A 27,080-nucleotide genomic window follows, 5' to 3' on the forward strand; every position below is an offset into this window, starting at 1 on the left:
AATACAGTATTTCACCAGAAGAATGTACTAACAATTGAGGTGGAAATGTTATAGTTTGGGGCCTTTCTGTTGCATCAGATGAGTTTACCATCATAAAATCCACTATGAATTCTTCACTGAAATGGAGCATGGTTAAGGAGAACGTGAAATCATCTGTCAGAAGACTAGGGCTCAAAAGGAACCTTGCAAAATCACACTGATCTTAAACATTCCAATAAATCCACCAAAAGGAAGTTTGGAAAACAAAGAGAAATGGGTTGGAGGGGGGGATTGATAGCGCCAAGTCAATGCTTGGATGTAAATTCCATCAAGATGCTGTGATATGATTTGAAATGGGCTGCAAGAAACCCTTCTAACATAATACATACTTCAGGGAAGAGTGGGGGGAAATTCCTCCCCGTCAATGTTTGAGATTGGTAGACTTCTATAATAAATACCTACTTAAGGTTGTTTCTACCAAAAGGCAAAACAAGCCAAGGATCTACTTGCTTATTCCGGATGCAAAATTTGCATTTATGCTTATTCAAATTATACAATGAAATAAAAAATAGATAAGCTACGTGGTATTTGTTATACAACTTTTATCTATCAATATTGTTAAAATAAAGATCAAATAACTGCATGTTGACATATTCCAAAAAAAGTCAAACAATTCAAAAGGGTATTTACTTTTCATACGAGTGTAATGTGAATGAATTAAAATTCTCCTTATACATACCAATACAAATGCATGCTTTATCAAAATATTGCAACCTACCTGGTAACATTTTGGTAATAAATCCTTGCTAGCTGCAGGAAGTACTGCAAGAAGTTGTTCAAATGGCATAAATGGTTTTCCTAAATCTAAATGAATCTTCAGTTCACTGATATTGCAAATATCTGAGAGATAAGGTGCATAATGGAAAGGGTAGTACCTAGAAGGAAGTAATGTGTTATTTCAGTTCTTTAAAGTGCATAGATATATAAAAATTAGTATCTTGAGCTTATTCAATTAAAGAGCTGAAGGTAGGAAAAAGACATCTGAAATAACATGTAATTCGAGTGACAATTCAAGTAACATAATTCTGAGAGTAAGATACAGGTTGAGAAAGAATTAGAAGGAGTTGGCTTTCTAAGGTCTTTTAGTGTAAAAAATTAACCTAAAATATATTTGATACATAATTTATTTTGTAATAATTAGCTTACCAGCTCCATGATTGAACCCCATGATAGTAATAATGCAATATCCACTGTATTGCCTGGACGTAACATTTTGCCTGGTCAGCCAGAAAGTCACTAAAAAAAAGCCACAAACACCTACATGATGGACAGAAATAAGTTATGCATTTTAAAATAACTAAGCAACTGTGTCCATCAAGCGGCTGGAATATTTTGACAAGTTATTCATAGCAAAAGTTTACAATACTTTAGTTCTAACACTTACTCTGAAACAACTTCTACACCCATCTTTGTCATATAATATGTTCGTTTGTATTGTCTAAATTCTGCTTCAAACAAATCCTCATCTTCCAGTTCATCTTCTACTGCTGCTAAAAGACACACAAAATTGAACAATATGTTATTTAACTATTATTAACACTATCCATACTGTTAGACATTGAAACTTATATGTCAAAAAATCTGCAGAAAATACTGGTTTTTAAAATTGACATGGTATACATTAAATGTGTTAAGATATAAACAGCTCTGAAAGCTCTTTGAATATTAGTAGCTCAGGTTGGTAGTTATGTTGTTGGTTTGAGCTCCGAGCTTGGTGATTTGGTCGCAAACGTTTCATCCCTATTTGAGGAGACATCTTCAGTGCGCTTTGGATTGTGCTTGTCTGGGGGAGCACATTGGGGATGAAATGTTTGCAACCAAATTGGGAAGCTCGGAGCTCAAATCAACAACATAAACAACTGTTAATTCAGGCTATATAAAATCCATCTTCAGCAGTATCACATGAGCCAAGGTGGCGCAATGGTTAAATGCAGCACTGCAGGCTACTGCTAGATCAGCAGGTCAGCAGTTCAAATCTCACCGGCTCAGGGTTGACTCAGCCTTCCATCCTTCCGAGGTGGGTAAAATGAGGACCCAGATTGTTGGGGGCAATATGCTGACTCTCTGTAAACCGCTTAGAGAGGCCTGAAAGGCCTATGAAGCGGTATATAAGTCTACTGCTATTGCTATATTGCTATTGCTACCACTGTGATTAATTAGCTATCTCAGAAAAACACATAAGCAATGCATAATGCAGTACTGCTGTTGTACCAAATGCAAAGTTTCTAATTCTGAATAGGAAAATATTTTTCTTCAATCAACTGAGCTGCAAATCTCACTTCCATTTAATTGAGAAGAGCATGACACATTCACTATGCAAAGTATCTGAAAAGTCTTCCAATAGCTAAAGTATTTGATTGGGATTTGATGTCAATAAAGTAAAATGTCTAATATTATATTATAGTTTATGTAATTTTAGTGTTCTTGCTGTGTACTAAATCCTAATGTTGTGTGAGACGACTGCAAGACACCTAATATAAAGAAACTTTTTTTCACTGATAGCAGCTTGTTAATATAAAGTATATTTATATTTATATCCACATATAAAATACCACATTTTTCACACCAGACCATAAGATGCACATTAGCCTTAGAGGAAGAAAACAAGAAAAAAAATGCCTCTGCCTCCCAGCATCCATCTGGTATTCATTTGGCTATCATCCTTGCAATAAACAGCAAATAGACTGCTCAGCTTCAGCATATTATCACAGCCCCAGCACATGGCTTATCAGAGCTCCACTCCATTGTGCCCACCACCAGTCAACTGAGCTGAGTTGCTACCGTCGTTGGGGAACACTGGTGGTTGGATCGGTCTCCTGGAATATCGCTGCTCAACTGTTCTAGGTAGCGGGAATTGCCGGCACTGATCGCCACCGTTCGCTGCTGCTGCCACTCGATGCTCGGCAATGATAGTGGCAAATGGCAGCTGATCGCCGGTATTTCGGGAGGCCAATCCACCCAACGATCAGCTGCTCGGCAGCAAAGGCTTCAGCATTCCCCAGTGGCAGCAAACGTTAGCAGTGGTAACAGGCCACCGCACCAATCACCCTCCCTCTGTCACAATATTCACTATATAAGACACACAGACATTTCCACCCACTTTTGGGGGGGGGGGTACACCTTAAAGTGCGAAAAATATGGTATCTAACTGGCAGCAAAACATACCGTATATACTCGAGTATAGGTCGATCCGAATATAAGCCGAGGCACCTAATTTTACCACAAAAAACTGGAAAAGTTATTGACTCGAGTATAAGCCTAGGGTGGGAAATGCAGCAGCTATCGGTAAATTTCAAAAATAAAAATAGATACCAATAATGTTTTTGAATATTTATTTCAAAGAAAAACAGTAAACTAGCTCTGTAAGTGGAAAAGAGGGTCAATAAAAACAATATGGTATCAACAATAACTTTAAAAGTACAAAAACCTTAGCTCATTCAGCAACCAAGCTAAAACACAAGAGTTAAAATCCTTCAAAACTCATACAAAGCGCTGTCTTCACTGCCATCCATAGCATTACTAATGCCACATTTCTTGAAGGCGCGTTGCACCATGTCCTCCAGAATCTCTTCCCATGCATCACGAACCCATTTTATTTATTTAATACAGAGTAGATTAGGCTGTCAGGCTTAGTCATTCTTCTAACATGACAACAATTCTTACCAACAAGGATGGTATTGGCACATTTTAGCTAATGCAACCTAAACATAACCAAAGCCTATTTCACTTCAAGTATGCTAACTTTATTCTATGCCTTCCCACGCATTACATGGCTTGAACGTTCGCGGATCGCCACCAAATTGCACAGGTGGTTGTTCTACCAGATGGACATCCTTACTTTTTCTCGAAAATGGGAGAAAGGCTGCCTTTCCTAGTCTAGCCCCGTAACAACAACCCTACGAGGTAGGCTGGGTTAAAAAAAAGCGAGTGTCGGGGAATTCTGTGACTGCACCACCTCTTCGCTGCTCTCGCTTCTCAGGGAGCCCCCTTTCCTCTCGCCGAGCAGCCTGTTCTCGGAACAAAACGCCTCCCCGCCACCGCTGTCCTTCCACCAAAACGGAGGGAGAGAGCTTGCACGGTCTGCCGCACGCCACCCTTTCCCAGCGCAACCCCTCTCGGCAACGTCCCCACCGACTGCCAGGCGTATCCGCCTCTGAGCCTCTCCGCACAGTCACCCCCTTCCCCGTCGCACCCCCCACCCCAAAAACAAACCACCAGTGCTCCTCCCGCTCCCCAGGCCTGCAGCGCCCTGAAGCGCGCCTCGCTCTTCAGCTGGCCGCCACCGCGCATTTCCCCCTGAAGTTCTGCACGCTAGGGCTCCACCCAGCTTCTAGCGCCGGAGACTGCCGAAGCCCGAGAGCCAAGAAAGAAAAGACCGGAGGGAAGCGCGCTCCGCCTCCAAGCCCAAGACTTCTCAGCAGCTGCCCGCCTCTGAGTTCTCGGCGGCGGATGGGCAAGAGGAAGCGGGCAGGCTAGCTCGGAGCGCAAGAACCACCCTCCGCGCCGCAGCCGTGTCTGGATCAGCCCTCTGGAATTCTGCTCACTTTCTGCCTACTTTCTCCTCCGCTGGACCCCAAAGTTCAAATCCTCCCTGCTGGAGGAATTCCACTTATGGCCTCAGGTCTATTTACCAGTTAGAGGGTCTGAAATTGACCGTTGCCAGTTGGGGGGCGCAGAGGAACCCAGCAGACAGACGGAAGACCGGGGGAGGGGGGAAGGAAGAGATCCCATCCAGGGTAAAAAGAGGGAAAAGCGGAGAGCCTACCTTGGACGGGATCTCTTCCTCCCCCACCCCCCGGTCTCCCGTCTGTCTGCTGGGTTCCTCTGCGCCCTGCGATGCCCATCTGGGTTGGCTTCCTTGGACACTCAGCCTCCACCCCCACCACCACCTTCCCTCTGACCAACTGTCAGTTTATTCTTCACTACAAACAAAACACGGGGAAGCCGGCATCGAGTTTTCGGTGACTCCGAGGTGCGCTAACTGAAATGCGGTCTTCCTTCAGTCTCTGCTTGGAGCCTCTGGGATGATCGTTGGCGGGTGGGGGAAGCGAGGGCGCAGCTGAGCCGGGGAGGCAGAGATGAGAAGTGAGGGCTAAATGCAAAGCGCGCCGAAGAGAGCAAGCGAAGCATCCCCAAAGCGAAGGACGGGCGGGAAGCGCTTGGCCAGTATGTGAGAAGGCAGGCTGGAAGTGGCTGCGGAAGGGAAAAGAGGCAGCCACGTGTATCGGTTCTCCTTGCGGTAGATAAGGGAGGTTCGTAGCAAGGGTCCGCCGGCAGGTAGGCTTGGCGGGGAGGAAACAGAGATGGCCGAGCCCGGGGAAAGCACTGGGAAAGAAGAGATCCCGTCCAGGGTAGGCTCTCCACTTTTCCCTCTTTTTACCCTAGACGGGATCTCTTCCTCCCCCCCCCCCCGGTCTCCCATCTGTCTGCTGGGTTCCTCTGTGCCCTGCGATGCCTGGCGCCTCGTGAACATGGGTGGTGGTGATGTGACGCCTTTGCAGGTGCCTCAGTTGCCCTTGATCGTGGGCGGATCTCAATTGACGAGGAACTCAATAATCCTGGCACATAAAGCTTTTTTCCCCCCTCAGAAACTGAAGCTCGTTTAAAGAAAAAGGGAAGGGCGGGCAGCTTCACATGAGTGAGTAACTCCGGCGGTGGGAATCAGGAGGCTTCGGGTGGGCGGCGGCGCTGACACAGAGGGAGGGGAAACTCACAGGGGCGCTGGGCCATTCACGAGTGTCACCCAGCGGCATGGCCCCACCCCTTTTTCTCCTCCATTTCGGGCAAATTTTCACTGACTCGAGTATAAGCCGAGGCGGCTTTTTTCAGCCCAAAAAGTGGGCTGAAAAACTCGGCTTATACTTGAGTATATACGGTAGACAAATATAGGGGTTTTATTTAATTTATATATTAGAAGTTAAAATAAACTATGTAGCTCTGTTTGCCATGTGAGAATAATCTTTTATATTAAGTTTTGCAGAAACACAAGAAACAAAAGTATAAAAGCTCGTATTATGCAATACATTCAAAATAATTGTACCATGTCGTGGGTAGCATATAGGTCAAAATATGAACAGAACTGAACAGTATTTTCTGAACTTACTTTTTGAAGCTTCTACACTTCCATTGTCAGTTTTCTCTAAAGCATCCAAGCATATAACATTTTCCTGAGCCTGTTGACATAATTCATACTTTTGAATTAACAAAGTAGTATTAATACCACAATACTATAGAAAGGAAAAGTCTAAATACGGCACTTTCATTACATCTTTGGACAGCTCACAAACTGCTTCTGGGTTACCTCCAGAGCCAATTTGGAGTTTTTGAAGAAAAATAGAAGAAAAAATTATCTCTTCCTATAATATTGGATTTAGCCAAAAATTAAGAATGACACTTTAATAATGAACAAAAACAAATCAATGCTCCAAATCTGTTCATTTATAGTATTATTGGAACAAACACTCAGAAATCTCAGAAATGAATAACTTAATTAATTAAATTTATTAGTTTATAAGTTTCTGAGCAAACTCCTTCAAAAATTCTATAAAAATTATTAAAATAGTTTAAACTCACATAAACAGGAGCGAAAACTAAAATAAACAATATAGAATTAAAAGACCCCACTAATATGTACCAATGAAATCCAAGACTTCTCTAATTGCATTTAAGGGGAGGGGGAAGCAAAATCCACTATCACATGTGTAAACTTCAGCTTTTAATTTTCTCCTCGTAGTTACTAGGTCCCCTAAAAATATACTTAAGTGTCTTTCTCAGGAGCAAATGCTAAAGAATAAGTGAGAATGAAAACAGCTTGCTCTATTGATAGAAACCACTGTCATCTTGCCAAAATTGTTATCTAAATGCACAGTCCATCAGAAAACAATTTGACAAGCCTGATACGTAACCTTTAAAGAGTTTAGTAAATACCACTTTCTATTTAATGAGAATAAATTACAGAACCAAAGAGTTGGAAGTGATCTCAGAAGTCATTTAATCCAACCCCTTGCCCAGTGCAGGAATACTCATACCATGCTGAACAAATAGTTCCCCATGTCTTTTGTTGAAAACCTTTAGTGGTGGATTTGTATTCACAAATTCAGAAGGCAGGCTGTTTCACTGCACAATAGATCTTGCAATTAGTAAATGAATTCTTATTTCAATCTTTCCCTGCTAAGCTTTCAGGCACTCTTTTAGTCTTACCCATGAATGCTATGGAGAATAAATTCATATGTGCAACATCTTTCTTGTATTAAAGCTGCTATCATATTTCCTCAGTCTTCTCTTCTTTAGGCCAAACATAACAAGTTCCTTTAAGCATAGGATTGAGTCTCCAAGCTCTTTACTATCCAAGTCACTCTTCTTTGCACCTATTCCAGTATCACAGCATCCTTTCACATGGTTGAGACCAGAACTGGGAACAGTATTCTAGTGATGATCTAATTGGGAGTGGTAGTACTTCCTGGGAACTTAACACTGTATCTGCCGATACAGTCCAAAACTGCATTGGCTCTTTTGGCAGCAGCAGCACATTACTGGCTCATGTTTAATCTATGGTCTACCAAGATTCCCAGATGCTGCTCACACTTCTACTATGCCAGATACTTGTTTTTAATATGTACATCTGTTTTTTTCCTAAATTCAGAATCTCACATTTCTCATCACAGAGAACTATTTAACATTGAATGGAAATTTGCTTAATTGGTTAATTCAATCCTTTGGTCATGATGCATAATCTCTTCCTTAATCCCTAAGAATGTATTTCAAGCAAATTTGCTCAAGGCATTGCTGTCGTAAGAGCCAGATATATATTTAGGAATAAATACAGTAAACATCTTTACATGTAGTAAGTATTAAACATTAATTTCTCATTAAAAAAAACAAGAGTTCTCTAGATTATCTCAATATACCAACCTTGAGATTTTTTTGTTTTTTTGACTCTTCGGCTGCAATACCAGCTGCTTCATTTAAATATTTATTACCAACTTTGCTTTCAAACCATTTTAGATCTACAAAGATTTCACTGAAGTGTTCACGATCAAACTATTAACATAAAGGAAAGGAAAAACAAGGCATCAGGCATTCCATAACCTGTTTTACAGACAAAGTTTAAAAACAAAAAGGACCACATACAGTTAACCAAATACTATATGCAAAAATAGTATAGTAAAAAATTCATAAGGCAATAGGTGAAGCAAACAAGGTAGTTATACTAATAAGTATTGAAAGGTAATCAAAATAATTATGGTAACCTTTATGGAAATTTCAAATTAACTGTCAGTTCAAAAGAGTATTTTCTTTTAAGTCAGTGGCTCCCAATCTTTTCTAATACCCCACACCCCTAGAACGCTTCTGATATATTCTTGCACCCCCTGCAAAAGTAAATAATTATATGCATATAATTATGCATATACACTATAATTTTGAAACTTCTAAACCCAGTTTTTTCACCCCCTGGAATAGTGTCTTGCACCCCCAGTTGGGAACCCCTGTTCTAAGCTAACAAGGTTATATCTTAAAAGAAGCATTATTAGCACACCAATTCTTTAAAAAAAAATGCAGGCATATTCTGTTTATCCAGATGATCAGTTGCTGTTCCACTGGGGAATTATGGAATTTTCTTTCCAGCAATGTGGATGAAAAATATTAAATCATACAAATATAAGGGTTGTCCTTTGAGCAGAACATAGTTTATTGGATAAGTAATTTACATAGGAGAAAAATCTTGCAAATAGGTCTGTCTCATATCCACTGAGGTGAGGATGATACTTCAAACTTCCTAGATACTGTTATCAAGAAGCTAACATTTCAGTTTACTCTAGTTTCTATAAGGGCAACTGTGATCAAATGTTATTTATTTATTGTGAAATTTATCTATCACCGTAATCTTTATGGGTTTTAGGTGGTGTACAGATAATAAAATAATTAGTACCATAATCTTTGCTTATCAAATTAAAAAAAAGTAGTGGGTTGTGCTAGAAAACCTAAAAATGTTAACAGCTCATACAAAAAAAGGATTTTATATATTTGGGGTTAATGTTCCAGACTATGCTGGAAGGCCTATATTGATTACGTCACTTCAGAAGCACAAAATGCACAATAGCCATTATGAAATTCACTTTAAAAAAAGATAGAGATTGCATCCCAGGAGCTCTGGAACTGTGTTGCCATGGTTTAAATACTCTATGGCCATGATGGCGAACCTATGGCACGTGTGCCACAGGTGGCACGCAGAGATATTTGTTCTGGATAACCCTCAAACTAAAAAAGAGAGGATTCTAGACGTGAAATATAAGAATGAGTTCAGCCAGATTCTAGCATACATTGGAAATGTATAAAGCATCATAGATAGCAATTAGGCAGATATTTACAAAACTACTGAACAAAAACCTTTTCAAGAGCTAGCCTTGAGAAGTTCCTTTCTTCATGAATTCTAATGCTATTTCTTTAATTATATGCAGTACAAAGAATACATACTTACATCTGACAATTTTATAAGGTATTTTTCAAAGCGGGGCAAGTTGAGGTGCCCACTTTCATTTATATAACCTAAGAAACAGAAGAATAATTTATATTTACAACCATGAGTTGGGTGTGTTCCCAGTCCAAGATACTGTTTAAAAAAATGATCTATACTTATTTCTTCTGTTCAATAAAAGAATTGTAGAGGCTTCCTGTTGAAGAATGGAGGTAGCATACTAATAAATACAGATGCCTTTCCCCCCCTGCAGCCCTCCACCATTATTTAGATCAGATTGGAAAAGCATGGGAGATTGCTAAATGGGGCACAATATCACTTTCTCCTCCAATGCCAGTGGAACACAAGTGCATGTAAATTAGGATGTACTGAGTAGATCAGGTCAAAAATATCAGGTCCACAAACAAGAGAATCACCAAATTTTGTGTTGTTCTTCCTCTTTAATTAATTACGGAAATGCTTATTTGAGCTGCTTCCAGTGTTTTGAACTCAGACAATGTTTTATTCTTTTCCTTGTTGCCTTGGCAACATCCTTGCATATGTTCCTTAAGGTCGTCTTCTTTACAGGTAATCCATGCTTGGCACCACTGACTTTCAGGTACTTTTCTACTCTTGCTGAAAGGGCCTATCCAAAACAGTTCTTGGTCACACTAGATCTTCTTTACCAAAGCTGCCACAGAGCCAGTTATTTATTTTAGGGCCATGTCCAGCACTACAGTCATGTACCACTATACAGGGAACCTAGATCAGAGGAAAATAGGTGTAGATAATTAAGTGGCTTTTCTCAGTGGTGGCTCTAGAGCTGATGCCTAGGGAAGTGGCAGCTGGCCAAAATTGCTTTGGCCTTTATTTTAGGCCCAAGCCAGGAGGACCAGGATCTGTTTTCCATGTGCTTTATGCTGTACATTAAATAAATACATGTAGAGCCAGGGTGGGGCAACTGCACCTTTGAGCCACTATCCTACCTCATGTGTGGTCTGTGGCAAACCTACCAGAGCCTCCTTGAACCCTTGAAACACTTGCTTAACAACAACTCAGAGTGCTGGGATTACAGTTGTTGAGTGAAGGGGTCACATTGGGATTTTACTTAATGACCCCCTCTGCTCGACAACCAAGATTTCAGAGCCAAATATGATAGCTAAGGGCTACCGGTATTGTCTACAGAACCCAATCCACAAAATGGAAAGAAAAGAAAAAAAAGAAATTTCCAGCATGATACAGATCACAATATCAAGATTAAAGTAATTATTTCCTTTCTCATTCTACATTTTACTCTGCAGCAGGGCCTACTATAAAATCAAGTTGCAGTAACTATGTGAGATAGCTTACCTCCAAGTTCAGGCAATGTAGTCATGTATGTTTTATAAAGCAGCGGTAATGCATCATGGTTAATATGAAAATGAGGTAGATGAGGAATAAAATCATTTCCAACAAGAAAACCCATTAAAATCCAGTCATCTATTATTCTTTCAATTTCATATGGAAATGAAATCTTGTCCTGATAAATAAATGTTGACACAAATAATTAACTAAATATGTAAATCTTTAGCAACTTTCAACAACTTTTAGCAAATTCACTCATACTTACTTTAACTGATGAAAATTCATAGTCAATATATTCTCTCATTAATGATAAGTGCAAAAGATGAAAAGTGGTTTCTTCTGGGGCACTTGCTCTGTAAATTATTAATACAGTTCAGCAATTAAAATGTTATATTTCATAGATTAAAATGTGAATGTTTAATACTGAATAAATACAGTGTTCTCGGTTATTTAGCAGTTTTGCATAACTTCTTTTGCCATCATTTAACAATTTTTGCAGCAGATTACCTTTGTGATTTTTTGCCACCAAACCGGACCTCTTCTCTTAAAAGGGAGAAGTGTGGGTCATGACTTGTCAGCCCAAGCATTATCTATTAAAAGAAGTAATTTAATAGAACCAATCATTTAAAAATTGATCAATAATGAATGAGATTCTAGCAGCTTATTATACTGATATCAAAAGATCTCATTGACATCTATGAGAATAACACTGCTCCTTTCTATAACGGATAGCATATTATAAAACACACTGCTTGGATAATGCATACAACCCTACAAAATATCAGGCAAACCAGTAAGAATCTTGTGTGCAAAATAAATCCTCTCTTTACCACAACTATTGACATTTATAATCAAGAATATTTTTTTTCCAAATAAATCATGTTTACATATAAACATACCAAGTCAGCATCTAAACCATAGAGACAGTGTCTTGTGTTTGGATCATGGTCAAGCTTTGTTTTTTCTGATCTAATAAATTCCATAATTTTATGTTCTCCTTCTCCTGGTGTCTGAATGAAAAGAAAAAAAAAACAAAAAAAAACAAATTAATAAAATTGAATTAATAACAATTAATTTAAGAAGTCTTATAAAAGTAAATAGTAACCTCGTGGCCTGATAAGTAGACCGTTATGCCTTGCCAAGATTTGTCTGTGGAAATCTTCATATTTACAAAATACTTCAGGTGTTCATGCAACCTGGCCATGAATTCAGTCCCTAATAACAGAAATCTAAAAGTTACATTTTCATTCACTAAAATCTTTAAAATATTTTTTGAAATATTTTTCAAATATTTTATTCTTTAAAAAAGATTTCACAATTTTAACAGTACTAATCTTTGAAATTATGTTAAACATGTACATAATTATAATACAAATATAAATGTTGAAGTTAAACATAAACATCTCTATTACATTATTTCAACTATTTTCTGATTTTAAGAAACACAACCTCTTTGGGACTGCATCTCCTCCATTAGTAAAGAAGTATAAATCTGGGGCAATATCAAACAAGATTATTCAGACACACACAGAATCCATATATGTGTAAAATTTAGAAATTGCTTATTAATTGGTTTTAGTATAAGATGTAAGTATTTAATTGAAAAGAAAATACAGTAAATAATGAATAACAGTAATTGTAACTTGCAATTCATGCTGTGTCATTATTGCTATGGAAAGGGAATGGGGTAGGAGAGAGGGCATTCTATAACAGAGGTACCATACTGTTTAATTTGATATCTGAGGCCTCTGATATATTTGAAAATTACATTCTTTTATTTTAAGGGAATGATAAAATTCTCATGAAATAAAAAATTAAGAAGTTTGAAATAATGTAGCAAAATAACAGAATTCCCTACCTGGTGTAATGCAATTAGAATCAAATCTGGATTCAGTTGGAAGAATTTCTCCTTTTTCTAATGCCTTCTTAATTTTGTCTTCTGCTTCCTTTGCTGACCTATAACAACACTTTGTAGTTTAGTGCTGTAATAATCTGATGGCTACATATGTATTACAATCTCACAACACTTCTGTAGAGATTATGGTGGAAATATCTTCAGATTACAGACAGACTTTGGAGAATACCCATGCCAGCCCTTGCTCACATATAATGTACAGTTTCCTTAGCAAAACAAATGTAATTAAAATTTTATATTATTTAACTTTTATTATGTGCAGTGGAGCAAAAAAGTATTTAGTCAGCCACCAATTGTGCAAGTTCTCCCACTTAAAAAGATGAGAGAGGCCTGTAATTGACATCATAGGTAGACCTCAACTATGAGAGACAAAATGAGAAAACAAATCCAGACAATCACATTATCTGATTTGGAAAGAATTTATTTGCAAATTATGGTGGAAAATAAGTAGGACAAGCAGGATTTCTGGCTCTCACAGACCTGTAACTTCTTTAAGAGGCTCCTCTGTCCTCCACTCATTACCTGTATTAATGGCACCTGTTTCAGCTTGTTAGCATATAAAAGACACCTGTCCACCACCTCAAACAGTCACACTCCAAACTCCACTATGGTGAAGACCAAAGAGATGTCGAAGGACACCAGAAACAAAATTGTAGACCTGCACCAGGCTGGGAAGACTGAATCTGCAACAGGCAAGCAGCTTGGTGTGAAGAAATCAACTGTGGGAGCAATAATTAGAAAATGGAAGACATACAAGACCACTGATAATCTTCCTTGATCTGGGGCTCCACGCAAGATCTCACCCCGTGGGGTCAAAATGATCACAAGAACGGTGAGAAAAAATCCCAGAACCACAAGGGGGGACCTAGTGAACGACTTGCAGAGAGCAAGTCAGATGGTCAGATGAAACCAAAGTAGAACTGTTTGGTAGAAACACAACTCGTCGTGTTTGGAGGAGAGAGAATGCTGAGTTGCATCCAAAGAACACCATACCTACTGTGAAGCACGGGAGTGGCAACATCATGCTTTGGGGCTGTTTCTCTGCAAAGGGACCAGGACGACTGATCCGTGTACAGGAAAGAATGAATGGGGCCATGTATCGTGAGATTTTGAGCGCAAACCTCCTTCCATCAGCAAGGGCATTGAAGATAAAACTTGGCTGGGTCTTTCAGCATGATAATGATCCCAAATACACCGCCCGGGCAATAAAGGAGTGGCTTCGTAAGAAGCATTTCAAGGTCCTGGAGTGGCCTAGCCAGTCTCCAGATCTCAACCCCGTAGAAAACCTTTGGAGGGAGTTGAAAGTCCGTGTTGCCCAGTGACAGCCCCAAAACATCACTGCTCTAGAGGAGATGTGCATGGAGAAATGGGCCAACATACCAGCAACAGTGTGTGCCTTGTGAAGACTTACAGAAAATGTTTGACCTCTGTCATTGCCAACAAAGGATATATAACAAAGTATTGAGATGAACTTTTGATATTGACCAAATACTTATTTTCCACCATAATTTGCAAAACAAATTCTTTCCAAATCAGACAATGTGATTGTCTGGATTTGTTTTCTCATTTTGTCTCTCATAGTTGAGGTCTACCTGTGATGTCAATTACAGGCCTCTCTCATCTTTTTAAGTGGGAGAACTTGCACAATTGGTGGCTGGCTAAATACTTTTTTGCCCCACTGTATATCTATAAGTTGCATGGAATAGAAGAGTTGGCAACATTGTTAACATTGAATCTATAGATAGATAAAATCATCCAAGGAGTTGTGAAAGAAGTCCAACATCTCCCCCTGAATTGACAGTAAACCTGGGGATTGCTTAGCAGCTCTGTGATGAAAACACTTAAAGAATTTTACTGACAAAGATCAAATAGACCAGTAGTTCTCAACCTTTCCAATGCTACAACCCTTTAATCCAGTTCCTCATGTTGTGGTGACCCCCAACCATAAAATTATGTTTGTTGCTACTTCATAACTGTAATTTTGCAATTTTCCGATGGTCTTAGGCTACCCGTGATAGGGTCTTTCGACCCCCAAAGGAGTCGCGACCCACAGGTTGAGAACCGCTGAAGTAGACAATCTATATTCTTTCCTAAATTAGACTAAGAAAGACATACCGTAGCTTACAAAGGCACCACCATTTTGAGGGACCAGAGCTGAATGCAGCCCCAGAAATCTGAAACTACTATTCTAATATAAAACATAGGAGAAATTAACATACAATTAAGGCTTAATTATACACTATTTAATAAACAAAACTGGTTTTAGTCAGTCATCAACATAAATTAAACTATATCAGGTGTCCATTTTGTTAACCTGCATTTTGGAAAGTAGGCCATGAAATGTGCTAAAAAGGTGCATACTCTTAACACAATAAAACATGAAAAATGACTAGATGAAAATATTTGATGATTCAAGTGTAGTTTAAAGTGAAATGTCACATGCCCATGGAGACGTATGACATCAATTCTGGCTGCAGTCATTAAGTGAATCACTGCAGGTAAATAAATATGATGTCCTATGACCACAATTTGCAACTTCCTGCTGGCTTCCCCACTGAGTTCACTTGTCAAAATTTGATGGTGACGTTTGCAAATGGGGATCATGTGACTGTGCAACTGTTGTAAATGCACATCAGATACCAAATGACTGCATTAGGATCATGTGACTATGGGGACACTGCAATGGTAGCAACTTTGAGGACCACTTACGTCTACTTTTTCTGCACCACTGTAACTCTGAACACCCCTGAATGAGTTCAATGGTCAGTAATCAAGGACCACCTTTACTATCTCTCCCTACATGGCTTCCCTTCAGAAAGGAATGATTGGGTTGAAGCCAGCACCACTTATTCCCCCTTAGGTTTGGTCATGGAAGTCAGTTTGTTACCAAGAGCAGGAAACATTTCTAGAGCTCCATAGTTTTTCCAGGAAAAAAAATATAGCATTGAATGAGCAATCCTACATCCACTCCTATAAATAATCACAAGAGTATGAAGAAACAAGCATATTACATCAAAGTCTGCAGGAGGTACAAAGAGAAGTGAAAACAATAAATGAAAAACCAATTTTACATACATACCTAAAACGTCTGCCACGTTGCTGGTTCATTTTTGCTCTTGGAGCTACTCCATCAACTGCCATAAAAAAAACTTTTCTTGGCTTAATAATGCGAAATAAAACTTCTAAATAGTGAAATATATCAGCAAAGATCTTATCTTCAGAGATTCGAAAATGAACATCATCATCATTAGGATGTGAACATTGATGAATAATGCCATTCATGTCCAAATATAAGTTGTCAAATTCTGGAATCTAGAAAACACATTAAATATAGAAGTTGTTCTATAAAGATAAGTTTTAATTAAGTTTAATGTCTTCTGTGAAAATTATACTTTGCATTATCTAATTTCATTTTATATCTTTACTTGGAAAACATATATGTTAATATTGAATATATTCTGCTTATAAGAGGCCACCTGAGTTTCATAGAGACATATTGTATATCCTGTCTTCCATGAAAGTTTTGATTAAAAATAAAATTCAGAAACTGCTAAAAATAAGCTTTTACTGTTAATAATTATTCTGTAATGATTACATTAACTTTAATTCTACACTCTTTCAATTTTAATAGTGCCAGAACTTTTCAAAAAACGCATTACATAGATCCATATTTCTTTATTTAGAGAATTTATGTGGCCATCCACTCACTTTCAGTGACTCTAGGCATCTTACAAACAATAAAAAACCTAATATAAAAAGAGTAAAAACAATAACCCCCTCCCCCCAGGTGACATCAAGCAATTACACAAGCCACTTAATGGAATATATCCCACTTTGGGTTTCCAAGCTCATTGCAAAACCAGACCTTCAGGGCCTTATGAAAGAGTGTCAAAGTAGGAGCCAGTCTAATCTCCATGGAGATGATGTTCTAAAAGAAGGGAGCCACCACGGAGAAGGATCTTCTGGATCCTTAGGAGAGGGACCCTGCAACAACATTCCCCCCGCCCCCGTTATAATGAGTCAGATGGATGTAACTGGAAAGAGATGGTCCTTCAGATAACCTGGTCTCAAGCCATATAGGGCTTTAAAGGTGACAACCAGCACCTTGAATTGCACCCAGAAGCAAATTGGCAGCCAGTGAAACTTGTGCAGGAGAGGTGACATGTGGGTCTGCACAAAACCATATAGGCCACTGCATTTTGAATCAAGTGGAGCTTCCAGATGCTTTTCAAGGGCAGCCCCATGTAGAGCATGTTGAAATAGTTGAGAGGTGACTAGGGCATGAATGACTGTGAGCAGGGATTGTTGGTCCAGGAAAGGGTGTAACTGGTGCACAACCTGCAGTTACACAAAGGCCCTCCTGGCCATAATTGCCAACTGCTCCTCAAGCAGAAGTCATGAGTCCAGGAGAACTCCCAGATTGTTCACTGGATCTGTCTGAGGCAGCGTAACCCCATCCAAGACCAGAGATGGCAATTCTCCATGGACCAAAGAATCCCAACTCAAATTTTATCTTGCTACGGTTCCGTTTCACCTGTTGCTCCCCATCCAGCCCTTAAGAGTCTCCAAGCAATGCTACTTTTTGAAATACTCCAATTCAAAGCATTTTGCACACTATTAACTTGTAAAACCTTGCAATGTAAAATCTCAACAATTGACACAGAAGTTCCAGTTTTAAATATTTCAGAACTTCAAAAGCGTATCTGACTGAAGCATATCTCTTACCAGAATAGCCAATGTCCTATAAGAGTTATTGAGACAGGTTTCAATTGTGTTTTGCTGATTAAGATGCAAAAAACACAATCCAATGATAGTTACACCTATTACTTTTCTCATTACAAAACTTACTGGAGATGGTGAACTTCACAATATTCGCATATGTAATACAATTAAGGGGCAATGCTACACTAATCCATGATGAAATCTATGCTCTGCTATAAAATGATTGCGTTATCATTCAATATAACCTTGTGCCCCTAGACACACAGGTGGCCACCAGGATTTTGACCTATTCTTGTTAATTCTTTGCTCACCTAATTTGGTCAGCTTTCACTGGGAGACAAAAAGAAGTTTCACAATTATTGTTTCATTTATGGTGAGGGTGACTTTGAATTACTGTGCTACTTCATGTATTGGAAGTGAAGAGAGTAATATTGAAAGTTTATCCCTTTTCTTGTGAAAATGGGCTTAGGAATCATTATTGCACTAAGAAGGGCAATATAGCAGCTCTCTCTATAGCACGCATGCGGAAGCGCCAGGAACCAGAAGAGGAGCTCCGGTGCACATGTGATGTCCTGGTTTCTGGCGCGCATATGCACACAAAGACCAGCTGGCCAGCACACATTGCCACAGTGGAAACAGGAAGCTCAGTTTCCCGGTGTTCACATGCACGCCAAGCTCTTCCGGTTTCCAGCACTCCCGCCCGTGCAAAGACCAGCTGGTGGCGCGCATGCTGGAACCCGGAAGAGCAACGAGCACCGGCTGGCATGCCCGGAGAGATGGCTCTGCATGCCACTTCTGGCACGTGTGCCATGGGTTTGCCATCACGGCTCTATAGGCTTGTATATGGGCAGGAACTATGCATATGAATCTCCTCAGAAATAAATACATGTGAATAGCTAGATTCAGTGGTGGGTTCCTACCGGTTCAGCTGAACCGGTAGTGGTTTGGCTGCCTGGGTTATTGGAATCTTGTTTTTCAATTCTGTGCATGCACAGAACAATTTTAATTGCACTGCGCATGAACGCACACGAGCAAACCAGCAGTAGTGCTGGCCGGAAACCTACCCCTGGCCAGATTTACATATACATTAAATTATAATGAAACTGGTTTCCATCTGACTGAACATGTTCTAGGAACCCTGCTCACATGTACAAAAAACTGTATGTTCCTAACAAAAGATATAGCATGACATTTTACATGGCTTAAGCCTCTAAAAGGTTATCTACTGCGGCCCACCAAATTATATATGAGTAAAATGCTACTCATCTTTCCAAAACAGCAAGATCCAAATAATTTTTTATTTTATTATATCCGAAATATAATACAGCAAGTGTATATAAACATTTAATAATGAACATACAAGTGTACATAATTCTTATGAACTCACCATGCTTTGCTTTACCATTTTAATATCAAAATCTGTAAATACTTTAACCCATACAAGAAGGATTAAATAAAGCAAAATAACAAAATAAGTAGAAAAATGTATTAAAAACTCTTACATTAAATCATGAGAATCATAGGCACAAAACGCACTTAAAATATATAATAGTGTGAAACAATGATCTGTGTTTATTTAAACATTATTTTGAGGATTTACATTTGAAGTGATTAAAGAAAAAGGCAGTAGGCATACATTTTCAGGCCAAAAATGTTCTATACAGGTAGCCCACAACTTATGACCATAATGGAGCATTTATGTTGCTAAGTGAGAAATTTGTGAGATAAATAAGTGAGAAAGAGCCGTGATAGCGCAGTGGTTAGAATGCAGTACTGGAGGCTAACTCACTGCGCACTCCAGTTCAATTCTGAGAGGCTCTAGGTTGACTCAGCCTTCCAAGGTCAGTAAAATGAGGACCTGAATTGTTGGGGGCAATATGCTGACTCTGTAAACCACTTAGAGAGGGCTATAAAGCACTGTGAAGCATTCCTATTTGTTGAGTTTTGTCCCACTTTATGACTTTTTGTGCCACATTTGTTAAGTGAATCACTGCAGTACAGAGGTGGTATTCTGCCGGCCCAAACCAGTTTGGGCAAATCAAAAGTGGGGGCAGCATGAGCCTTCGCCCACCCACCCAGACGTCATCACAGATCTTCTGCACATGCGCAGAAGGTTCTGCACATGCCCAGATGTGCCCAGCTTCCGCTACCAAACCAGTAGTGAAGAAAAGAGGATACCATTACTGCTGCAGTAACATAGTTAAGCGAATTTGGTTTCCCCATTGACTTTTGTCAGAAGGTCACAAAAGGTGATCGCATGACCCCAGGACATTGCAACCATCATAAATGTGAGTCAGTTGTCAAGCATCCAAATGTAAATCTTGTGACCATGGGGAGGCTATAATGGTCGTAACTGTGAAAAATGGTCACAATCACTTTTTTCAGTGCCATTGTAACTTTGAATGGTCACTAAATGACCATTGTAAGTTGAAGATTACCTGTATTTGAATGAGAATCAATAGGAAAAAGAACAAAATAAGTCTGCACAATATATCCATTTAGAACTGTTCTTTTAAAAAGAATTCTTACCCAGAAATTCAATTCTGGATAAAAATTCTATCTAAATTCTATCCATTATTTTTATTCTGTATTGAAGAAGCTATATATGTAAACTAATTTATTTTGAATTAAACCATACTTGCTAATACTAGAGTTGGATAAATCGTATTACAAACTACAATGACTTATTTTAGAAACAATATTTCTCTGAAACAAAGTGCATTGTCTTTAATCTAGTATTTTATTTTCCATTAGTTTAAAGCAGGACTGTAATTATGCCCTCAGGAAAAGAATGTCAAGCTAGGAAGCAAACAATAACTGATAATATTGCAACTGTGTGACACTGTATTTAGCTAAATTCATACAACACTCATATGACAAAATCAATTAATAGTATTATGCCTTAGCACAATTAATTATACCCTATGCAAACTATTCCTAAACTGTGATTCAATAGAATTTTCATATGATTACTTGTATTAATTCTGCTAGGTAGGACTACACTATTATTTGTTTCCCTCTTTCTCAGCATAACCACTTGTGTTATTGTTCTTCATTCTTTGCTTTGAATTCTTTGTACTCCTTTCAATTGTTGGCCACTACAAAAGAAACTATATTGAATTTTTAATGTAACAGATATGAGGAATGCTACATTTTTCCAACATGTCGCACATTTTCAGCAATCTACTCCTCTTCTTCCCCGAGTTTGTTAAAAAGATAAAGTACACTAGGATGCGATGTGCTTTATAAATCCGATTTAAATTTGAAAACAATACTAATAAGAGGAGTTGTAATCTCCTTAAGCACGCTGTTGGGCTAAAAAGGAAAAGAAAATATTTATAATGACGTGGAGTGTTTTTCCTACGACACCATGAAGCAGAACTGAAAGTAAACTGGCTGGCTCCAGACCCCTAGAAATAAGAGCCCGCCGCTCTCTTCTGCGCGGCTTCCCTCACGAAATGAAAACTACGAGGTCGCTGGGAGTTTCACAAAACTCTTTCCAGACCCGCGTTCGTTCATAAATGAGAAACCGCCGCTGACATTCGCGGTTAGGGGGTCAAAGACACCCGGACAGAAAGGAAAAGTTGAAATGTGTTTGAATATTAGTAAGCTTCCCCCCCCCCCCTCTCGGGCTCACTCCTGTTCTCCACCAATTTCCCATCTCCTGAAAAAAAGAGAAAGCGGCCTAAAACTCTTGAGCCCGGGCAACAAATAAATAAATAAATAAAAAGAAGAAGAAAAATGAAAGGATTGCCAGCAAGTCGGGAATCCAAAATGGTATCTCCGCCACGGCGCTTTCCAGGTAGAGATGCACGCAACAATTCCAGAGACAGGCGCGGCTTTATTGCCAGACCTGTCCATCACACTAGAGGCCCCTCACGAGGGAAAGAAGAGAATCTCCCCGGGTGCGACAGCTAGGCAGCCTCTCGGCTTCCCTCTCCGGAGCAGGGAAGTGCAAACCCGCAGCGGCTCACCTGATGCTCCTTCACCACCTGACTGAGGCAAGGATACCTCTCCGAGACCCACCGATAAAACTTCGGCACCCCCATAGCGGCCGGCTTCTGCCCTTCCTCTTTAGCTCCCTCCCGCAGTCCACTCGGACCCAAACAAACGCCTCTGCCACCTTTCCTCTCAGGCAAAGCGCTTCCTTCCGCCAAGGCCCCAAATCATAGAGCGGGCCTCGCCAGAGAGGACGAGTCAGCGTCGGAAATTAAAGGCGGGCGCCGGCGGTGGACGCTTCTTATTGGATGTCGTTGAGAATTGCAGGTTTGCAATCATCCTGTATCGGCCAAAGTTTCCCCCTTGTCACCGCAGGTGGCAGGTGATGGAGGAGGAAAAGTGGCGAAAGTAACTTTTTCGGTCCTCAGATTTCCATCAAACAGTAGGACAGAGGATTAAAAAAAAATCCCCTTGAAAGATAATGGGACCGGAGGGGGAGGGATGGGTGGAATAAGAGGACGACCAGCAAGGGAGCGAATAGTCAAACTAAATAAGAAATGGATGCGATGAAACATTTAAGCTTCTCTTAATGTGCTAGGAAATCGGCACCTAGCTAGCAGCAATCAAAATGCAATATATTAGAGATGAAGTTGCCAAACAAAGGAAGGTAGAAATGGGAAGGCTCTTCTGGCCCTAGCTGGGGAGGATTGGTAGAGGTGAAACAGGAGAGGTGAGGCTGGTTGCTATATTATTGAAATAGTGGGAAAATGGGTATTTTTCACAACCACCTAACTCCAATTCGGTGTTGAGTGTCACATATAACCAGTTATTGGGTGCCTGGGAAAGTGGGTTATGAGATAGCTGAAAGGGTATGGAAAAGAATGGTACGAAAGAGTCTGGCCCATTCTAGGGGAAGCAAATTTGTTAATTTGGTTCCAGTTTATAATTCCAACCCCTCTTACCAAACTTAACCCAAATTAGGCAACCAAATTGCTGGACATGCCAGACTGAAAGTGGTGCTTTTTGAATAGTAGGTTGGTAATAAATCCAGCCTTTATTGATGACTCCACTGTGGATGAGAAGGCACTGCTTGTATGTGCTGCTAACAGTTGGCTAGATAAGGAGCCCCTCTTACTGAGATGGGTCCAGGAGTTTCATGTCTTGCTTTATCCCTGTCCCGAGCAAGAAAGGCAGTTGTGTGCTAGGAGATCAGTCCTGGCTATTGTGAACATTGGCATGTGAGATTAAGCTAAAGGAATAAAATGGAGTTGCTCTTTTGTGCTGTTCTCACAGAGATATGGCAGTATCCCTCCCTGAACTGCTTGATTTTACGGATATGGATTTGCTCAGACTATTGGTACTGGCTAATTTTAACCTTTTCTCACTGAGATTGGGGGTAATTTGGGAGTTTATTTCTGCAGTGGCACTACAGACTTATCAGCCACCCAACCTTTATATTGTTGCCACACATTAGTCATAGTCCTAACTATGGAAATGTGAAATGGGTTCTGGAGAACATCTCCACCATATCTATGCATCCATAATGGTGGTTAACCAAAACTACCACTATTGCAAAGAGAGATGGCCAATTAAAATAGCTCACTCGGAGTATCTGATGAATCAGATTTTCTGAGATCGTTTGGATAGGATGAATACAAATTAATCCTTTAGGAATGCTATGGGGAATGAGAAAATTTACTTCCTTTTCCTTTTCACTGATTCTATTGGGCTATTATACAGTGTCTTATTTCAGTGGAAAGTACCAGCTAGAAACGCAGCTGGATTTTAATGTAATTTAAGTGCAGTAAATGATTAAAAATGAAATTATTCTGGAGGAAATTAACTGGAAGTGAAGCCAATTCTTATTTTAATACAGTTGTGCTTCAGAGTTACTCTCTCAAAAGTGCTTTGGGGCACACGGGAACACAAACATGGCACCCACAATACTTGAAAAAGATGCTTGTTGTCCATTTCTTCCTAGCCCTGACTCTATAATTTTTCCTAGTGATGATATTATTAAAAGTTGAATGGATATGACTATTATAATATAGTTAGCATCAGTGTTCACCATATCTCATGTAAAGCATTATTTCTAACTGTTACCACTTTTAAGGATTCAAACAAATGAATTTGGGGCATGGCAGTGAGTATATTAAGGACACAAAAATCTACAAATCTTATGAACATTTTGAAGGATTAGGCATGCTTATCCTTGAGAACTCAAGACTTTAGTAGAGATACAGTAATCTTCAAATACCTGAAAGAATATTTATTTAATTTCTGGAAGTTAGATTCCAAATGAATGCCAAAAAACTTGGCTAACAGCAATAACTATTTGATAGTGGAACGACAGACGTGCTATTCTCATTCAAATAATTTATTCTACTGAAAAATAGAATCTTACCCATAGAATATATTGAAAAGATGCAAGTAAACAAATACACACATTTCATACTGAAAATAATAATGGATGTTTGTCTACATATAGCTATCATAAAATCAATGTTTTGGGTAAAGTACAACTGTTTTTAATAACAATAATAGACATATTCTTTAGGTGAAAATTATTTTAAGAATAATTCTCAGTGAAGTATTCCCTTTCTCATTCATCATTGTTACCCTTGAAAGATTTAATATTTAAATCTCCTGAATTCTCCTTTGTAGACCAGCTACAATTTTTTGACTCTCATTTTTCTCCTCTAATAGGAATCTGAGACCGTTTTATTCCTGATTTCATATTCAAATCATCCTAAATGCATTCACTTTCTGTAACACACAATCACACATACATGAATTAGGACTGTGAGCAACATAATTCAAACCCCATTTTACTGTATGATTTGCAATGTAATGTTGAAATGGTTTGGTTAAGTAAGAAAATTAAAAGAGATTGAAGACAAAACAGCTTTGTGATGGAATAGTAAAGGAGATGAAAGGAACTTGAAGAATGACAATTTTATGTGAGTAGAGTTAATGAAATCCTCAAAGAGAGGTGAGGTGTTTAAAGAAGAAAAAACTCTAAACAATGTGGTACATGGACACAGTAAGAACAAGAATGCTCTGCAAGGACAAAAAGAAATGGGAATGTACTGTGTAATTCTGTTCTATTTTTAAACTGCATTTATTCTCATCTGGCTTATTCTATTATACATCCAGTATCTTTAACATTCCTAGCTCAAAGACCTACTATTGTATTATTAAGCTTGTGGAAACAGCATTGTGATAAACAGAATAACATTTTGTGAGCAACTTTTTTTAACTGGAATAAGTTCTATAAACAGAATTTCCACTGTATCAGTGGAAACAGTATTTATATACAATATATACACTTAAACACTAATCTGCATTAGCAGAATTTACTAAAGTTTTTTTTAAAAAAAAACACACAATGTTGGCTGCAAATGACTGCATATCACATATATGGTGCCCAACCAAGATACATCTGACACAGCAAGTTTTCATCAGTTGAATCTTGAATAAGATGGTGAACATGTCCTTCAATTGACAATGGTAGGCCCTTTACCCTGTTCCTATTTTTTATTACACCCTGCAGCCGCTGCTCTATATCTTGCACATGAGTCTTGGCCTGAAAAACAAAAAATAATCTACATAAGAGAAAGATATCATTAGTACACTAGAAGCTAAATTTTAGTGGTAACTATTGTAGCTTTCTCTCTCCAACATAAAAGATTGTGTTCCCAGTGAAGGTTTATTGAATTATATAAAACTGGGTACTATGTACTATACCAGGGGTATCAAACTGGTGGCCCACGGGCTAGATGCATCATGCACAGACCACGCCCACCCCAGCTCCGCAAAGGCAAAAAAACATTGCGATGCCATGTAATGTCACGTGATACGATTGAGTTTGACACTTTGTCTACTATATACTAAGTCTATAATGGCGAGCCTATAGCATGCATGCTACAGATAGCACGTGGAGCCATATTTTCTGGCACGCCAGCTGTCAGCTCCAGCGCGCATATGCGTGCCAGTAAATTGATTTTTCATCCTTCTGGAGTGCCGGGGGAGGCAGTTTTCCCCCTCCCCAGGCTTCAGGAAAGCCTCTGGAGACTGGGGAGGGTGAAAAACGCCCCTAACGGGCCATCGAAAGTTCAAAAATGAACTTCTGTTTGGCCCATTGGGCCTGTTTTCCAGAGGCTTTCCTGAAGCCTGGGGAGGGCGAAAACAGCCTTCCCTGGGCTCCTGGAGGCCCTCTGGAAGCTAGAAACAGATCATTTCCAAACTTCTGCTTGGTCCGTTGGGGCCATTTTTTGCCCTCCCCAGTCTCCGGAGGCTTTCCCCCAACCCCAACGGGCTAACTGGTAATTCAGGAAATGGGCTAGAAACTGGGAGAACATATGTTCTAGGCCACCTTAGACATAAAGCTAGCTGGACCAGGAAGTATGTATCTGCCATAGGAAGCAGACAATGTAAAACTTCCAAAATCTTACCAGAAGTTTAAAAAATGACTTGAAGGCATGGGAAAAAGGGGTAACAATGTATATTTTGGTAATAAAGCATTACAAGCACAATCTATAAAGTTTAAATGAGACCAGAAAGTTTTTAAAGTATCATTTTTATTTGTATCATAAAAATTAATCTGCATCACAAAAATAAATATTTATGAATACTATTTGTATTAATGAATGAAATAATGTAAAAAAAAAATAAACGGCTAGCACTCATCAATATGAGTGCGACCTGATGAAAAACAAATAGGTCAAAGATTCCAATTCTTGTAGTCATCTGTTCCTACTGTGTTTGTTCTTCTTGAATAAATTCAGTTATCATTCAAAGCAAGGTTATGTTGCTTAATATTATAGTATCCATTTTGATTTGTTTACTGGTGCAAAGTTCGAGTTTTTAACCCTGAGTTTTACCAGCTTACCTTTTCATTGACAATTTCTCCAGTTTCGTTTACCAAGGTTTTTGTATTGCCTCTAACTGGCTTACTCCATTCCACAAGGGGATCATGCAGAAACGTCTTCAAAACACTAGATTTGAGAGGGAACAAAATATTTTTAGTTGCATTCGTTGTAATAAGTCTCATTAGATTCAGTTACTATCCAAATTTGCTGTGAGTAGAACAGCAGATTGTAAAATAATCATCATCTTAATCAGATTGCCTACAAACAACAGCATGGCAAAGTAGCAACAATGGTGCACTGAAATATCTACAAGAAATACCACTTGCCTGCAAGCAAGAACTTGTAGGACCACAAAATAACCAAAGTAATAGAAAAATAAGAAGTTAAAAGTGGTGTCTGACTTCAGAATTCAGATAAACAATTGCCTTCCATATAACAACACAGATATTAATTGTTTATGTTAGACAAAAATATCTGGATAATGATGTGGCAGGAGATGGAAACAGCAAGAGAAGAGAAAGAACTGGAAAAAAAATCACAAAATGTAAGGACCTGCAAATAGAAGAACAACAACTGTGGCAAAAAAAAAACAGAGTAATAGTACAGGTAGTCTCTGACTTACAGCAGTTCATTTAGTGACCATCCAAAGTTGCAACAGTATTGAAAAAAGTGACCTGACTGTTTTTCACACTTGTGACCACTGCAGCATCCTTGTGGTCATGTGATAAAAATTCAGACATTTGGCAACTGACTCATTTATGATAGTTGCGGAGTCCCGGGGTCTTAGGATCACCTT

The 27,080-nt window shown here is 39.1% G+C and overlaps 2 protein-coding genes across 4 annotated transcripts in view; both read right to left on the bottom strand.

Annotated features, from left to right (window-relative positions):
• Positions 1-21,678, bottom strand: part of XRN1 (5'-3' exoribonuclease 1) — a 69,338-nt gene extending 47,660 nt beyond the window's left edge. For 2 of the 3 annotated variants that reach the window (XM_032225093.1, XM_032225089.1), the window contains exons 1-14: positions 21,449-21,678; positions 15,832-16,064; positions 12,696-12,793; positions 11,943-12,052; positions 11,737-11,847; positions 11,345-11,427; positions 11,103-11,190; positions 10,844-11,012; positions 9,518-9,585; positions 7,951-8,079; positions 6,143-6,212; positions 1,424-1,529; positions 1,186-1,275; positions 758-914 (exon numbers count right to left, since the gene is read on the bottom strand). In XM_032225093.1, coding sequence (XP_032080984.1) covers positions 758-914; positions 1,186-1,275; positions 1,424-1,529; positions 6,143-6,212; positions 7,951-8,079; positions 9,518-9,585; positions 10,844-11,012; positions 11,103-11,190; positions 11,345-11,427; positions 11,737-11,847; positions 11,943-12,052; positions 12,696-12,793; positions 15,832-16,064; positions 21,449-21,523 — 1,587 coding nt within the window. In that variant the 5' untranslated portion in view covers positions 21,524-21,678. The remainder of the gene's footprint in view (positions 1-757; positions 915-1,185; positions 1,276-1,423; positions 1,530-6,142; positions 6,213-7,950; positions 8,080-9,517; positions 9,586-10,843; positions 11,013-11,102; positions 11,191-11,344; positions 11,428-11,736; positions 11,848-11,942; positions 12,053-12,695; positions 12,794-15,831; positions 16,065-21,448) is intronic. The other variant, XM_032225090.1, reaches the window with a different exon arrangement.
• Positions 21,679-23,667: 1,989 nt separating this feature from the next.
• Positions 23,668-27,080, bottom strand: part of ATR (ATR serine/threonine kinase) — a 62,680-nt gene continuing 59,267 nt past the window's right edge. The window contains exons 46-47 of the mRNA XM_032225088.1: positions 26,305-26,410; positions 23,668-24,999 (exon numbers count right to left, since the gene is read on the bottom strand). Coding sequence (XP_032080979.1) covers positions 24,826-24,999; positions 26,305-26,410 — 280 coding nt within the window. The 3' untranslated portion in view covers positions 23,668-24,825. The remainder of the gene's footprint in view (positions 25,000-26,304; positions 26,411-27,080) is intronic.

Source organism: Thamnophis elegans, chromosome 10, assembly GCF_009769535.1.
Source record: "Thamnophis elegans isolate rThaEle1 chromosome 10, rThaEle1.pri, whole genome shotgun sequence".
NCBI lineage: Eukaryota > Metazoa > Chordata > Lepidosauria > Squamata > Colubridae > Thamnophis > Thamnophis elegans.